Source organism: Argopecten irradians, chromosome 2 (genome assembly GCF_041381155.1).
Source record: "Argopecten irradians isolate NY chromosome 2, Ai_NY, whole genome shotgun sequence".
NCBI classification, from domain to species: Eukaryota; Metazoa; Mollusca; class Bivalvia; order Pectinida; family Pectinidae; genus Argopecten; species Argopecten irradians.
Genome location: NC_091135.1, coordinates 11,523,472 through 11,540,559, shown reverse-complemented (window position 1 = coordinate 11,540,559; position 17,088 = coordinate 11,523,472). Strand labels below are relative to the sequence as shown.

Here is a 17,088-nt window from a genome sequence, read left to right as displayed (position 1 = left end):
GATCAACAAGATTGCCACAAGGCAGCCATCTTGGATTTTGATAGTTAAAGTTTGTTATCTCTAATGTTTTCAGAAAGTACTGAAGGGATCATTCTCAAATTTTATTTGTAGTAATATGTTTTTAAATACGAGTTGCTTTCCCAAGGGGAAAGGTTTCCTCTTATCAGTTGAGAGATTTGCTCCTTTTGCTGATAGGATCAATCACATCCATAATTAAATTGGTCATAAAGCAAGAAAAGAAAAGGAAAAAATATTATAAGTAACGTTTGTGCTAAACTCAGAGCTTGTTAACCAAGTATGATGAATTTGGTGTTTCAGAGCCTCACTAACTATAGAGCAACACCAACTTTTCCATTTCAACAGTATTTGGATCACAAAGCACTTTCGTATTCAGACTTCCTGTGACCGAACATGAAGCATAATCCAATGATTCTGAGGCTTGTTGACTGCTGATCAATAACAGGATCTTATCCATTAAGGTTGTACAGGTATAACTAGACTGGCTACCAGTCTCTAGAATATTAAACAAATCACTAAAAATTGGCTTGATTATTTTTGTCTCTACTACATGCCTGATTGTAGAGTTTTAAACTAGGGGGAGATAATCTAGTAAAGAACTCTGCTGAGAAAGTCTTAACAGCAACTTAGGGTCTGGTGGCCAGTCTAAGGTATAACAAGATACCAAAAATTTCTTAAGGCAGTATATAAGGTATTAACTTCTGTCTTGTTGTTGATTATGACGCCACATAGCTCTCTGTAGTCTGAATTATTCTGATGTCTATCAGATGAATAGCTCACAAGACCAAAACAGCATTGAAAAAGCTGATATAGCATCAGAATAATCTGGACTTATTTCCATGGAACAGCTAGAATAAGGATACAAGAAATATGTGTCAAGAGTTATCTCCCTTGTTAAAAACCTTGACTTCTGGTAACTTTCAATGTTTCTCTCGATATGCAAATGAGTTAATACCACTCTTTGACATGGAAGTGTTCTGATAAGTACTTTACTCCAGCTGTAAGTGACAGCAGTTAAGATAGGCAAGTAACTCTACTTACCTAGTACAATAGATACTGTTATCAGAAAGGCAGTCCTACCATTGCACATTGGTGGGTACAAGAGTTGTATGTAAATTACCAGATTCCAATTAATTAATGATTGTGTGTTGGTTTGGACTATCCATGGGATCTAGGTCACATGGGTGCTATGTATGTAACATTTCAAATAAGTTGAAATATATCACATTTGTTCTATCTGTAATGGTTTTAAAAAGTAAGGATAGCATTTCTTGGTATTTTCAAAGAATGAGATATCCCACCCTACCACTAACCCTCCAAATTCTGGATTTGATTTATAAAATTTTGACAATATCAATTATGTGGTAAAAAGTAATTTGCATATGAAGTCGTGTTTGAAAGAGGGGAGGTAATTACAAATATTCACTCTGGTATAAAAATATAAAGTGAAGATAATTATACCTATTTATACTTTTGCCATCTTTGGGTAATGAATATTGATATTAATCTACATAATTACTTATTTCTAAAATGGTATTAAATTTATTAACATTACAATTTATTAAAGGTATACTTTTAAAAGTGCACTGGATGATAATAAAAACACCACAATACGTCAAATTTACAAAAGGGAGATAACTATTAAGATACAATTTTCATATGCAAATCAAAAATCTGGTCTGCCATAAAGTTTTGCTTACGAGATTTACACTTACTTCTTTCACAACATACATTGTAAAGATTGTTTTCCTGATCGATATGCTGTTTAATTCCACTTCAGCCATATTAATATGCCCTTTGCATCTTGATTTTTGGAATTACATATAATTCTTTGTTTTTGCTTCCTCACTTTCGTTGAAAAGAAAATGGGTGTTTTAGTTGATGTGTGATTACAATCAATGTAAGGGTATGGGTTTATTTTATTTAGCACCCCATCAACAGGAAAGCTGAAGCACCCAGAGATCAGCTACAATCATTACCCGACAACAACCCAACATAGTTGAGGACTAGTGGAAACACCTACATTATTAGAGTTTGTATGACAAGGTCATGCTATGTATGCTTTTGTAAAGTTGAATCTACACAAAAAAGCTCTCCTTGTACCTACTATAGACACTCGTAAACATAGTGGCTTGGCTATTTGGTGACAGAAATATGTACCAAATCCTGTGGACTTGTTTTAATGAACAATATTTTGCATTTTTTGCCAAAATTTATCAGCAACATATCAATCTACTATCTAACAACTAGGCACGATAGCCACTAACAATAAATTACCGTAAATGTGCTTAACCTTGACCATCTTTGTATCATGTCTTGTTATGAATACCAGGTACTTTTGAATTTCATCTTTTAACTTTCATCCTTACTTATGACCACAAACAGATGAAGACTACAGAGCCCAAAGCCTTTTCTACTCCTAAAACTTTGTCACTTGAATGATAGATTTTCTCATCTACAAGCTGAAAGATCTTTTGGACAGACTCTTTCTGAGAAGAGCACAAATTTAGATGGCCTCAGAAATTTGTGAAAACCCTCTATTTAACCATCACAAATTGTCTGCTCACAATTTGTACAATTTTCAGTAAGTGCCCCATAGGGATGCTACCAGTCAAATTTAGTTAAATTCTGACCAGTGGTTATGAAGAAGAACTTAATTGTTGATGAACGGACACCAGACGTCGCGGTATTGACAATGACATAAGACAAAAAGTCAAGGTAATAAGTTATAAATCAAACACAACTCTGCTATTTCTTGGGAAAGATTTTAATTATCTGATATTGCCTGGTATGAATGTACGTTAATATGAATATATCATATTTTGTACGATCAATATTAATTTACTATGGTTTTGAATTGCTCTCATTCATTATTTACACTTAGGTCACTATAAGAACACACACTCAACTCACTTTCACCTGTTGTACGGCAGTCTAGTAGGTTAACTTTGGGAAGAACTGTTCAGGTGATAGATTCACTGTCTAATATCAACACCTGGGGTAACTGTATAAGGTGTACATTCGTACCACAACAGCTTAACATTTGAAATAATAGGGTGGAGAAAAAAAATCAAAATTGGATTCTCTATTTAATGTTTTATGAAAGTAAATAATTACCTCTTAGTAATTTTTTCAAAGTGTTTAAGATAATGAATTAATTGTTTTCCTTTTATAGGAGAAAAAATACTTATTTGTTAATAGTGTAGTTATAGGCGTTATGAGAAAAGATAGCAGGAAGCACGGATCGTATGTGGGTTCTGTAATACACCATATAAGACCTAATAAGCGCCCAGGGCATTTAAAAAATGGAAACAAGAGGCCCAGATGGCCTGTATCGCTCACCTGGTTTGTAATGCCAAGTTATGTCCTGAATAAAGGTTCATGAGGAACATAGGCACTTATTGGGTCGAATACGGTAAGTACACAATAAATGATTGATGTATACAATAACAGAAACCTACTTATACGTAATTCACGTTACTGTTGGAAGGGTTTGTTACTCGGTGTTCTTAACAAGCAATACCTGGTATACATGTAATACTGAAAACGGAGTACACTTTTACTACAGGTTCTTTGTGTATGTGTGCAGTTCTTAAAATTGTAAGTTAATGAAAATCTTTATGTAAATTAAAGTAGATTTGGAAGTTCTTACACCCTATTTTGTTAACTTAAAGGTTTTGCCAAAAATATGACTATGTTGAGGTATTTTGGAAGATGATCATTAGGAGTGAAACTCCTGACTATATATTGACTGGTGTGGAGATTTTGTAATTATTGTTGAACAGTGTTTAGGGTACATCAGGAGTGAAACTCCCGACTATATATTGACTGGTGTGGAGATTTTGTAATTATTGTTACAGTGTTTAGGGTAAACAGTATTTTTCACCAAAGGAAACTAAACATCATCGATCAATGCTCATTTGTAAATCGTATTAGGTGAGTTAAGTTGACATAAGATTTACTGTATCCGGTTAGTTCTAATGTGTGGGAGTAGGAAAATTAGATGCTTTGGTATCTATCTTAGGTTGTTATGTCAAAATAAATAGACTGGTCAATCGTCGTAATAACACATCGTGCATGGTTACTGATGAAATCAGCTGACTGCACTTACAGAAACGCACACAAGTAACAGAATGAATCGATATTGGTGTCCTTTTCTCTCTCACTTGTAAACATTCACTCTACATTAGAAGCATACAACACAAGTTGCACTATAATTGAAAAGAAAAACAAATATAGTCATCCTATCAAACACTTCTCACAGGGCACCTCAAAAATAACTTACACATATAGAATGTTGACCAGTGGTCAGAGAAATATTTATCTTCTTAAATAATGAAAAAGAGGACATTGATGACCCATACAAACTCATGTCATTTGTGAATCAGTTTACTAACTTCCACAAGTTAGGGTTCTCTTTCTAATTCTCCAGTGTCCTCCTGCTCAAGGCTGGGTAAAACAGCCCTGATATTAACGCTAATTAGTCTATACAAATTATCAAAAGTTTTGGAGCTAAAATATAGTTTCTTGTTAAATGTTTTTAAAGTCACCAAAAGTTAAATAGGAAATGTTAATCTTAAAATGATATCTAAGTAACAAGTGTGGATTGAAGAAGTTTCTGAGTATCGTTCAAAACACTGATTGTGTTATTTCTGTAAAATGTTAAATAGCAACATTCAGACATGCATACTTTAGTAAAATTGATAACAGATACATTCATAAATATAATATTTCAAATCATTTGTAGTAAGACGATGGTTAAAATAGACTTTCAGTTGGTTACCATGGCAACATAAAACATCCGTAACTTAAGTGTTTCCATTGCTTTATGATAAAGATGTCCTTCGTAACCTTGATTAAATTCAGTCATCAACTAATACAGTCAATCAGCCCGTCAGCAGGCTGGCCAATGAAAATGCTATGCAGAATCATTTCCCCTTACATGCATATTGTTTCACACATGTACTTTGTCTTCCCTTCCCATAATATTAAATATCTCCTACATACATAATGATGTTCCATGCACCAGTAGTGGTCTCTTACACAGTAAGTATATACTCCACGACGTTTGATTAAAGAACAATCCTTTCCACCTTTTGTGATTGTCCACATCACAGGTAGAGGACCACACGTAACCCTCAGTGACACTTTCTTTGACACATTCTATTGGAGTAAAATCCACATGTAAGTTTAAATACTTCACAGATAATGCGAGCATGAGTCTATATGGCTGGTGAGCTAAGATCACTCCTTCCATCGTCTCTGTGAGCTCGGCAGGTCAACATATCTACAGAAGTCAGTGTGTTTTCAGATCCAGCAGAATTAAATTTCATACACATTGACGACCACAGATAGACATAGTGTATATCAGAGAAGGTGATCTGTGTAGAGGACGCCAGTAGCTCAAAGCATACAAGGATCACAGCAACAATATGGCGACACAACACATGTGTTCATTACATATGAGGCCTTCGACCTCTCACATACACAGATGATAACTGCCACCTTGTCTGTGGGTATGTGTGACACATAGCCACCGCGGCCCCACATGTGGGATGATATGGTGAGAAAGAGCTGGTCCGCCCCTTAAGTCTGTCACCGCTGATAGTCTTCCATAGGTTTAACTAACTGGTCTGAAACACGAAGAGTTTTACTATAAACGACAGGATTTCACATATATCACTAGCATGTAATCATGACGATATAGATGTAACATTTCGAATATAGATTATTTTTGATAATAAATGGACTTTATATTAACTGACACTTTGAATCTAATTTGGTCTCCCCTTTTTCTTCAGTAAAATTGACAATGAAGTCAAATATAGTAAATTTTCCTGTCAATGACTTCTAAAAATGGGAATAATTCACGTACCATGTGATACCTGGGCCCAGTTTCATGAACATTCCTTTGAATTCCTTAACTTAAATTTACCAATAGGAAAGCATTACAGGAGTTAAGGAAAAAATCTTAAGTCAAGGAACCTTCCTTAAATTCTGTTATACTTTCCCATGGAAAATTTTTAGTTAAGGGATTCCTTAAAGTTAAGGAATGTTCATGAATCTGGGCCCTGATAACGTTACGTTTGTGCGGGACTATAAAGTGATATTTAGCTGAGCTGCAATTGAGCGTTGATATAGAAAACGTACCGAAAATGATAGAAATTCCCCTACAGGATTAGTTTTAACACCTTTATAACATGTCATGGAGTGTGGTAACATTGCCCACTTCCTTTACGATCCACAGGTGATTAGTGTGATAATTTAATCTTACTTACCATGACTTACTTTTAGGATGGCCTCACAGACAAACTTGTATTGACTCTGTAAAAAGACAGATTCAAGTTATCAACCCAGGTAATCACTTTGTTGTGTCTTTGTTTGTTTGTTTGATAAATAAACGTCTTATTAACAGCCATGGTCATGTAAGGACGGCCTCCCGTGTATGTGGTGTATTGTGTGTATCAAGTGTGGGCATGTGTTTTGGGAGACTGCGGTATATTTGTGTTGTGTCTTCTTTTATAATGGAATTCTTGCCCTTTTTATAGTGCTTTATCACTGATGAATGCTGCCGAAGACACCATGAAATACACAAAATCCTTAGAAAATTTCCAAATTATTTTAGTTTTTTTTTTAAAGATGCTCCACCGCCGACAGAGCATAAATGATATTCATCATTTGAACAATATTTGGTGTTTAATCGTTTATGTATATGCCTAATTAGCACAAAAAATAATATAACATAATTTATGTTGTCTTTGGTGCATGCGCAATCAGTACTTCATTCCATATAGGATATAGTGCAACGGAATATTTTCGGGATGCAATTAATTATTTTTCATATTTTTAACTTGAAGTAAAATTAGAAGCTCGAACTTTTTAATGGTGGTAATGGTGTAAAGTAAGTAACTTTTGTAACTGAATAAAAATACTAAATCGTCTGCTCCTGTTTTTGAAAGTGAAAAAATACCATTTGTCAGCGGCGGAGCATCTTTAAATAATGAATAAAGTTTAATTTATTTCTTTATGAAATCATCACCAAGTAATTCAGCATGATTTATATACATGTATAAGGTCACAAAGGAACAGAGACTTGTTCACTGTATTAAGACAGGATAGATTTTGGTTTGTAGATGTGATGTACTTACAGGTGTCTGAATCAACATCGCACGCTGGTCTCTCATTTGTCGTACGATAGACAGGGGATACACAGGTTGATTGGACTCTATCAGACACATTGCCGTCTCCATGGTGATCAACACTCCTGTACGTCCTATTCCAGCACTGAAGTAACATATTATTAATAAATGAATAGATAAAACCAAGACGCCCATGGGCCTTAACAGTCCTCTGATCATAACATACAAACTGATACCAAGTCCATTATCATTAATGTTTCATTAAACAGTTACTTACAAACAATTTCCATTTTCAAACTCTTCTAAGATAGCTTTCTCCAATTCTTTTTATATTAAAGTTACAAAAAAACAATTTCTGATTCAAACTCATATATGATCGTTTTCACCAAACTTTTCATAAGTTTCTAATGAAGAATTTCCATTTTCAAACTCTTCTAAGATTTTATAGATGTTAGGCAGCATAAAGTCATTGAGCTAAGCAAACATCTATCTTTTCAAATTATTGTGTTCACAATGTAATACAACATTTTATCATTACTAAGGGCAATAACTCTGTTACTGTCAGTGAAAGTTAAATAATACAGGATATGAGTGAAAATCTGCGATACAAATTCAAAATGTAGCAATTCTATGTGATGTACTTACCTGCAATGAACTATTGTCGGTTCTACCATGCCTGTACGCTTTTGTCGCACCTTTCCCACAAAATCAAGGAAATCTGCAGGATCGTCCGGGACACCGTGATCTGGCCAAGCTATATATTGCATGTGTGATATATGTCTCTCTTCATTTGTCTGCAAAACAGATATCATGTTTAAACAGAAAGAAAATTCATGTTCAATCCCGACAAAATCATGTTCAATCCCAACAATACAATCCCAACAATATCAAGTTTATGTTTGTTTGTTGACGCTGTAATATACAGGGATGATTCGATTACTTTAAAGCTAGTGGTTGTTTTGAAAATATGTATGTTCTTGTTTTTTAACTGACCTAATATAAGTTCATCTATGCCCTTTTAAACAGATCAAATTTCATAGCAACATATTTTCGCTGCTTCAGGTAAAAAAAGAAATCCATGAAAACTAAACCCACATGAAAATATAATGATTTCACAGTGTTAAACCCATATAGTACTTTATTTAATACTTGGCATTAAAAGCTTGTCATTTTAGGCCAACAAAAGGACAACTCACTGATAAATGTGTGAGGTTAAACTCTCGGAAAGCAAATGACGTCGTGTCCTCCTCTTTCACACATGTTATTTGTAGTTCGCCGTAATCCACAGTTTCGTACAGATCTGGCCAATACTGGTGGCATTTCACCTACAACAGCAAAACAAATATATTCTCCTAGCTATCACATTATCGAGCTCTTGACAATCAATTATATAGTCAAACAGGATACCCTAGCAACCAATCATATGATCAAAAGGATACCCTAGCAACCAATCATATGGTAAAATATGCTTGTAATGAATATCATGATCAAGAACCATTTCCAAGCAACATCAATAGTTTTCAATTCATATGAATTCTTATAATTGCTTGAACAGAAAAAAAATATTTTTCAGTTTTGTCAGAACAGCATAAACTTTATTCAAGTCATTGGATAAAATACACAACCTTAAATATGAATACTTGATCTTTGAATAAAGTGGAAAAACAAGGTAACAATGATTAAAATACACAAAATTTGAATTTTACCCTTCACTGATTTTTCTGAAGAAGATATATCTACCAAATTTGACCCAATAAGCGCCCAGGTCCCTATAAGAGCCCCTCCTTCTTATTTAGGCCTCAATTTCAATTGCCTAGCCATGAATGTAAAAGACCAAAACTACACACAACCATATAGGTTTGCAGTAATTTTGTCTTATTAAATACCCTTCATTTTTTCAATTTTTTAAACGCCCTGGTCACTTATTGGGTCGAATACGTTATATCAATTGCAGGTTATTTTGCTGGTTATTATGGTATAGTTACTGCCACTCACCCTCCCGCGTTCAATCTTAGTAGTGAGCATGACGACAAGTGATGAGTGTTGTTCCCAGACCATTTGCCAGAAGTCTACACACGTGTTGGGTAGCGGGCCCTGAGCCGCGATATACCTGTTAACGATACCTGATCCAGGGATTTCCATCTGTAATGAAGGTCAAGGTCAAAATTGTAAAATATGCTGGGCATATGTGTTATACAAATCCTCGTCAACACACAATATCTGTGATGAAAGGTCAAGGTCAAAGTTCAAAATACCTAAAACAAGCCGGGCACATGTGTCATAAAAGTCCTTGTCAACACACAATATCTAGAGTGAATTCTCTTACATATTTCATACCTTTGACTATAAGGCAGCTTGTTACCAAGTACGGGTAACAAACTAGTCTCTTAGATAGGTGATTCATGCTTCCATATGAAATTGGGATCTGATCAGTCCAACAAATCATAAACCACTCATACTTACATTTACATAATTAGCGTTGATGTATTCACCCCCAGATTTTAACATCACTCTCGTTTGATCATCTGCAAAGTCAAAATAAACATAAATACTTGATATTGAAATAGTTAGTGATCTTCAGAATTTATTTCCTTAACACAAATTGCATTATCTTATACTAAACTTAAAAGGTGTGAATGATGAATAAGCTTGACAAGTCAACATATATCCTGCATAAATCTGTATTTGTTCATTGTTTATCTAACTATCAAGGTCCTGTATCCTGTAATTCTTTTCAGGAATGTGCGAATGAAATATCCCTATATCTGTTTTAGGATGGTATCTGTTTTAGACTGTCTAATTACATGGTGAGATATCCCTGTATCTGTTTTAGGATAGTCTTACTTACATGGTGAGATATCCCTGTATCTGTTTTAGGACGGTCTTACTTACAATGTGAGATATCTCTGTGTATCTGTTTTAGGACGGTCTTACTTACATGGTGAGATATCCCTGTATCTGTTTTAGGACGGTCTTACTTACATGGTGAGATATCCCTGTATCTGTTTTAGGACGGTCTTACTTACATGGTGAGATATCCCTGTATCTGTTTTAGGACGGTCTTACTTACATGGTGAGATATCCCTGTATCTGTTTTAGGACGGTCTTACTTACATGGTGAGATATCCCTGTATCTGTTTTAGGACGGTCTTACTTACATGGTGAGATATCCCTGTATCTATTTTAAGACGGTCTTACTTACATGGTGAGATATCCCTGTATCTGTTTTTCGGAATGTTTGCCTCTAGTCTTGCAGCATTCATTGTCATCCCGGGCTTTTTTCTGTAAAGTTGCTGTAAAAACAGATACATGCTTGTTAAAATTTATCCAGAACAAAAATGACTGTGCAAATGACATTCTCTATATGTTGTTATGAATGAAATAAAAATTTGGAATTGTTAGTGCATTACATGAAAACTTTCTCCAAAATGTTCATTGTTAATAAAGGCTGAGTAGGGATAGATATCCTACCTCAAACTGGGCGAGGGCTGCCCCACTCTCCAGGCTTTCCTGTAGTAGTAGCAGAGACGCCTCCAGGGCGTTGGCGCCAGCAGTGGTCGTGATCATATGATTTTCAGGTAAGTACTCAAAGTATTCCTCAGGGGTATCCTCACTCACATAAACTGTAACATAAATATATCACACACTCAGTAAGAATATCATTATAGTTGTGATTAATACAGTTGTCTAAAAGTTGGGAGTGTAAACATTCTACCAACATGACATCCTCCTGTGTTTTTCTTTTCTATGGAGTCCTAATTTGATGAAATAGCTATAGGGTGATCCGGTGGTGGTAGTGGTTAAGGTACTCGGCTTTCATCTAGCCGGCCAGGGGTTTTAATCCCTGACATGGACGTGAAAAGGTCAGTGGCATACTGCCTGATCACGTGGGCTTTCTATGGCCACTCCGTTTCCCTCCCACATAAAGACCTCTTTACATCCACATCATTGGAAATGATTTGTTAAAGGTTTAGTTTTATTAGTTTATTGTCCTGTTAACGGTCAGGATCATATACTGATGTGCTAGGTTTGTTGGTGGAGGATAAAACCACCGACCAACAGTCAATACCTGGCAACTGCCCCACATGGGATTTGAACTGGCATCCCAGAGGTGGAGGGCTTGTGGTAATGTGTCGGGACATCTTAACCACTCTGCCAACGCATATGTACAACCAAACAACGTGTTTTGCAATCGATGTAAAATAAATAATGTTTATATTAAATAACTGCATATTATTTGTTCATATGAAACATTTTTTTCATTTTGACAAATGGCTCAATCACCAGCTTATAATTAATGCTCCAGAGTAATCTTTAATGAAAAGATTTTATATCTTTTTGTTCATCTCCATGACATTTTATCTTAATTCAGTCTAAAAAGTTCAATTCTCATCACGACATGCAAACAGTTTGATGGCAGAAATATTGCAAGCTATAACAACATTCACTAAACAGCCATGAGGGAATGAAAACTACCATTCATACAGACTTAATTATATATACAGTTAGCCCCTGAAGTCTTGGTCAAAATTTAAATTGTGGTCAACACTTACAGGTCATTCTGACCATAGTAAACATTTCCATCATCAACCATCACCGTAAACGTTTGAGTCCATCTAAAATATTCTTCTAGACAGAACTTATGATGAAATATGAATTCCTTCACTGATCATTACTTAACTTTCAAAAGTTTACATATATGTATTGTAATAAACTTTACACGATGTGTTTATTCAGAACTCAAAACCTCTGATGAAATTATGATTTAGAAATACATATTCCCTCAAAAACAGATGTTGGAAAATGTTTTACCTCAAAAAAGTTTTAAAATAAAGATGTGTGTATGAAAATAAATATAATCAAATATGGATACAGAAAAGGATGACAGTGATGTGATATAGGTCTGTGAACTATCTAATACCCTTGAAATTTGAAACCCAAACAACACACTACTCAACAGAGATGCTTATTTTCTATCATTACAACCATAAGATACTCACAAAAACTTGCCATTTTGCGTAACATGGTGGAACTTTAAGCAGATATTGTGTTCTGCTGCCAGCTATTCAACAAGTTTACGACAAATATTCAAAACTGTGATAGACAGGTTGTGAACAGGAACGAGTGACATCCCTAGGATGTCCTGTACTCTGATCATTTCCTCTACACCCTAGTCCTATCTTACTATCAGATGTGCTGGATACCAATCAAAGTGTATACATGTACTAGTGAACAGACCTACAGGTTCACAGAAGTATACAGTGAACAGACCTACAGGTTCACAGAAGTATACAGTGAACAGACCTACAGGTTCACAGAAGTATACAGTGAACAGACCTACAGGTTCACAGAAGTATACAGTGAACAGACCTACAGGTTCACAGAAGTATACAGTGAACAGACCTACAGGTTCACAGAAGTATACAGTGAACAGACCTACAGGTTCACAGAAGTATACAGTGAACAGACCTACAGGTTCACAGAAGTATACAGTGAACAGACCTACAGGTTCACAGAAGTATACAGTGAACAGACCTACAGGTTCACAGAAGTATACAGTGAACAGACCTACAGGTTCACAGAAGTATACAGTGAACAGACCTACAGGTTCACAGAAGTATAATAACACTAAGTACAGAAGTATACACCTACAGGTTCACAGAAGTATACAGTGACAGACCTACAGGTTCACAGAAGTATACAGTGAACAGACCTACAGGTTCACAGAAGTATACAGTGAACAGACCTACAGGTTCACAGAAGTATACAGTGAACAGACCTACAGGTTCACAGAAGTATACAGTGAACAGACCTACAGGTTCACAGAAGTATACAGTGAACAGACCTACAGGTTCACAGAAGTATACAGTGAACAGACCTACAGGTTCACAGAAGTATACAGTGAACAGACCTACAGGTTCACAGAAGTATACAGTGAACAGACCTACAGGTTCACAGAAGTATACAGTGAACAGACCTACAGGTTCACAGAAGTATACAGTGAACAGACCTACAGGTTACACAGAAGTATACAGTGAACAGACCTACAGGTTCACAGAAGTATACAGTGAACAGACCTACAGGTTCACAGAAGTATACAGTGAACAGACCTACAGGTTCACAGAAGTATACAGTGAACAGACCTACAGGTTCACAGAAGTAAGTACAGTGAACAGACCTACAGGTTCACAGAAGTATATACAGTGAACAGACCTACAGGTTCACAGAAGTATACAGTGAACAGACATAAAGGTTCACAGAAGTAGACAGTGAACAGACCTACAGGTTCACAGAAGTAAACAGTGAACAGACATAAAGGTTCACAGAAGTATACAGTGAACAGACCTACAGGTTCACAGAAGTAAACAGTGAACAGACCTACAGGTTCACAGAAGTATACAGTGAACAGACCTACAGGTTCACAGAAGTATACAGTGAACAGACCTACAGGTTCACAGAAGTATACAGTGAACAGACCTACAGGTTCACAGAAGTATACAGTGAACAGACCTACAGGTTCACAGAAGTATACAGTGAACAGACCTACAGGTTCACAGAAGTATACAGTGAACAGACCTACAGGTTCACAGAAGTACACAGTGAACAGACCTACAGGTTCACAGAAGTACACAGTGAACAGACCTACAGGTTCACAGAAGTATACAGTGAACAGACCTACAGGTTCACAGAAGTATACAGTGAACAGACCTACAGGTTCACAGAAGTATACAGTGAACAGACCTACAGGTTCACAGAAGTAAACAGTGAACAGACCTAAAGGTTCACAGAAGTATACAGTGAACAGACCTACAGGTTCACAGAAGTAAACAGTGAACAGACCTACAGGTTCACAGAAGTATACAGTGAACAGACCTACAGGTTCACAGAAGTATACAGTGAACAGACCTACAGGTTCACAGAAGTATACAGTGAACAGACCTACAGGTTCACAGAAGTATACAGTGAACAGACCTACAGGTTCACGAAACAGACCTACAGGTTCACAGAAGTATACAGTGAACAGACCTACAGGTTCACAGAAGTATACAGTGAACAGACCTACAGGTTCACAGAAGTATACAGTGAACAGACCTACAGGTTCACAGAAGTATACAGTGAACAGACCTACAGGTTCACAGAAGTATACAGTGAACAGACCTACAGGTTCACAGAAGTATACAGTGAACAGACCTACAGGTTCACAGAAGTATACAGTGAACAGACCTACAGGTTCACAGAAGTAATACAGTGAACAGACCTACAGGTTCACAGAAGTATACAGTGAACAGACCTACAGGTTCACAGAAGTATACAGTGAACAGACCTACAGGTTCACAGAAGTATACAGTGAACAGACCTACAGGTTCACAGAAGTATACAGTGAACAGACCTACAGGTTCACAGAAGTATACAGTGAACAGACCTACAGGTTCACAGAAGTATACAGTGAACAGACCTACAGGTTCACAGAAGTATACAGTGAACAGACCTACAGGTTCACAGAAGTATACAGTGAACAGACCTACAGGTTCACAGAAGTATACAGTGAACAGACCTACAGGTTCACAGAAGTATACAGTGAACAGACCTACAGGTTCACAGAAGTATACAGTGAACAGACCTACAGGTTCACAGAAGTATACAGTGAACAGACCTACAGGTTCACAGAAGTATACAGTGAACAGACCTACAGGTTCACAGAAGTATACAGTGAACAGACCTACAGGTTCACAGAAGTATACAGTGAACAGACCTACAGGTTCACAGAAGAATACAGTGAACAGACCTTCAGGTTCACAGAAGTATACAGTGAACAGACCTACAGGTTCACAGTAGCAGCTGGTGGTTAATTTGAACAGGTATTGCCATTTTAATGAAAGTTATATGTGCCATAACTGGGCGGAAATTTTGACATATTATTTTATCCTCTGTAATCTATCAGGTGTCATGAATGAAGCTGTGAAAATGGACAATCATGTATGATGCCTTATGAACATCAGCTACAATACATAATTTATGCACTGTGAAATTGTGGAAATATATCTGAAGAAGTTACTGTTTATAATTACTTATAATACTGTAGAAATATAAAATATTACCAAAAATCATTTTCAGCTCTCATTTGTACTTGTAAAATTAAAACCTAGCTATGCAATTATTAAAATGTTGTTAACTTTTGGTTGTGAATAACATACGAAAAACTGTTCTTAATTCTTGTGTATGAAAATTACGGCACATATAACTTTAAGATATTGTTTGTAAGCTATGTACATGTGGTTGTAGATAATGAAGACTGAGGTAAACGCTGTTTATTATTTGAGTAGTGTACTAAATTCTTGTAACTTGTTAAAATTCCGTAAAGTTCACTGCTATGCAAAACCTATAGATTTGTAGTGAAGTTTTGTGATAAATACAGGTCATCAAGTACATTACCGATTAGTCGTAAACCAAGATAGAAATCATGGGATTACGCACGCGACTACCTCAGTAAAAGAAAGACGCATACACAAAAAACATCTACGCTTCAACGCCTTCCAATAATTTGTCACATCATGAAATCACAGTACTGAGTTGGGTACAGTAAGTTCCAAACACCCCTATCCAGGTAAACAGTTCAGGGGTATGACTTTTGAGTAATATTTGCTCGTCTCCCTCAAACTGTCCTTCCCAGATTGGCCCTTAACTAACTGTGAACTTCCCCATCTCATTCTTAAAATCAAATCCCTGTCTCCTTCATAATTATGAGATTTTATGAAACTCGCTTTAAAGCTTTTATTTTTGCTTGCTAATCATAAATACTTCTAAGACTTGTTTCAAAATACATTGAAATGAACACTTATTTAAGATCCTGTATTAACCGTATTCGCCGTAATTAGCGCTTTTCCGCCTAAAAGCGCCACTCCCCCTTTCTGGAGAAGAGATAAAGTTGTATAATCGCCCCCATCCCATGGATGCAACAATGTTTTACAACATGTGATACTTCTGACATCAGCAATGTTACCATATTACATGAATTTGTGAATCTTTTACATGTAATTAAATCACAACATAATAATGCGTCTCAAAGGATAAAACGTGTATATTACATGTTTACTGTAACAGATTAATGTACCATGAGTACAGAAAGATTTAAAATATAGCTGACTTTCTTCATTCATAACTTATATTTTAGTTCTCTAATAAGCGCCCCCCTTTGTTACAATTATTCAAATGCCCTGTGTGCTAATTATGGTGAACACGGTATCTTCTAATGCGTGTGATTAAATATGTTAATCTGTTGGGATAACCATGTTTGGTAATTAGATGACCTAATATTTTTGTTTGGATTATTCATGTTAAAGTAATCACATTACTTAAAGCATATCCCATTATGAGAGTAGATTCACCTTCAGGTATCGCGACCTTAAATGTGCTGCGTTAGCCGACCAGATAATGTAAACACAAGCGTATTGGAGCCGTATGCATGCTTTCCTTTCAGTAAAATATTGCAGCAGAAACTATTATCAGATTTCAGATTCAAGTTCAAACCCAGCCACATAAATACAGACCCTTTTGATCTCCCAACATTCAAATGGATGTTTAATTTTCATGTAAACAAATTCTTTCAGCAGATTTTCATTTTCTTTTCATGGACCAAGTAAAAGTTTGTTGTTGAATGGTTGTGGGGTATGTAGAGAGTTCGGGTTGTGACTTACCGTTGGGACGCACTATTAGTACTAGTTCCCCTGAATGTGTTTCTCTTGAGGCTCGAATAAACATGACAACCTGTAATAAATAATCAAATTACATCAAAACTTATCAATATTATAACAAAACTAGAAAATATATGTTAGTGAGAAAGGGCAACCCTAAATGACCTTGAAAACCCTTCAAAGTTTATTGTTATAGAATCATGTGACCCTTTTTGTTAATTTTTAATCCTGACCATTTT

The 17,088-nt window shown here is 35.9% G+C and overlaps 1 protein-coding gene across 7 annotated transcripts in view; it reads right to left on the bottom strand.

Moving 5' to 3' along the window:
- Nucleotides 1–2,769: 2,769 nt before the first annotated feature.
- The window catches only part of LOC138314455 (tyrosine-protein phosphatase non-receptor type 4-like), a 120,838-nt gene continuing 106,519 nt past the window's right edge, over nt 2,770–17,088 (bottom strand). For 6 of the 7 annotated variants that reach the window (XM_069254809.1, XM_069254806.1, XM_069254807.1 and 3 more), the window contains 10 exons: nt 16,853–16,922; nt 10,629–10,780; nt 10,360–10,450; nt 9,621–9,682; nt 9,153–9,299; nt 8,354–8,482; nt 7,803–7,951; nt 7,167–7,302; nt 6,297–6,342; nt 2,770–5,651 (listed from right to left, as the gene is read on the bottom strand). In XM_069254809.1, the coding sequence (XP_069110910.1) occupies nt 5,614–5,651; nt 6,297–6,342; nt 7,167–7,302; nt 7,803–7,951; nt 8,354–8,482; nt 9,153–9,299; nt 9,621–9,682; nt 10,360–10,450; nt 10,629–10,780; nt 16,853–16,922 (1,020 nt within the window). In that variant the 3' untranslated portion in view covers nt 2,770–5,613. The remainder of the gene's footprint in view (nt 5,652–6,296; nt 6,343–7,166; nt 7,303–7,802; nt 7,952–8,353; nt 8,483–9,152; nt 9,300–9,620; nt 9,683–10,359; nt 10,451–10,628; nt 10,781–16,852; nt 16,923–17,088) is intronic. The other variant, XM_069254804.1, reaches the window with a different exon arrangement.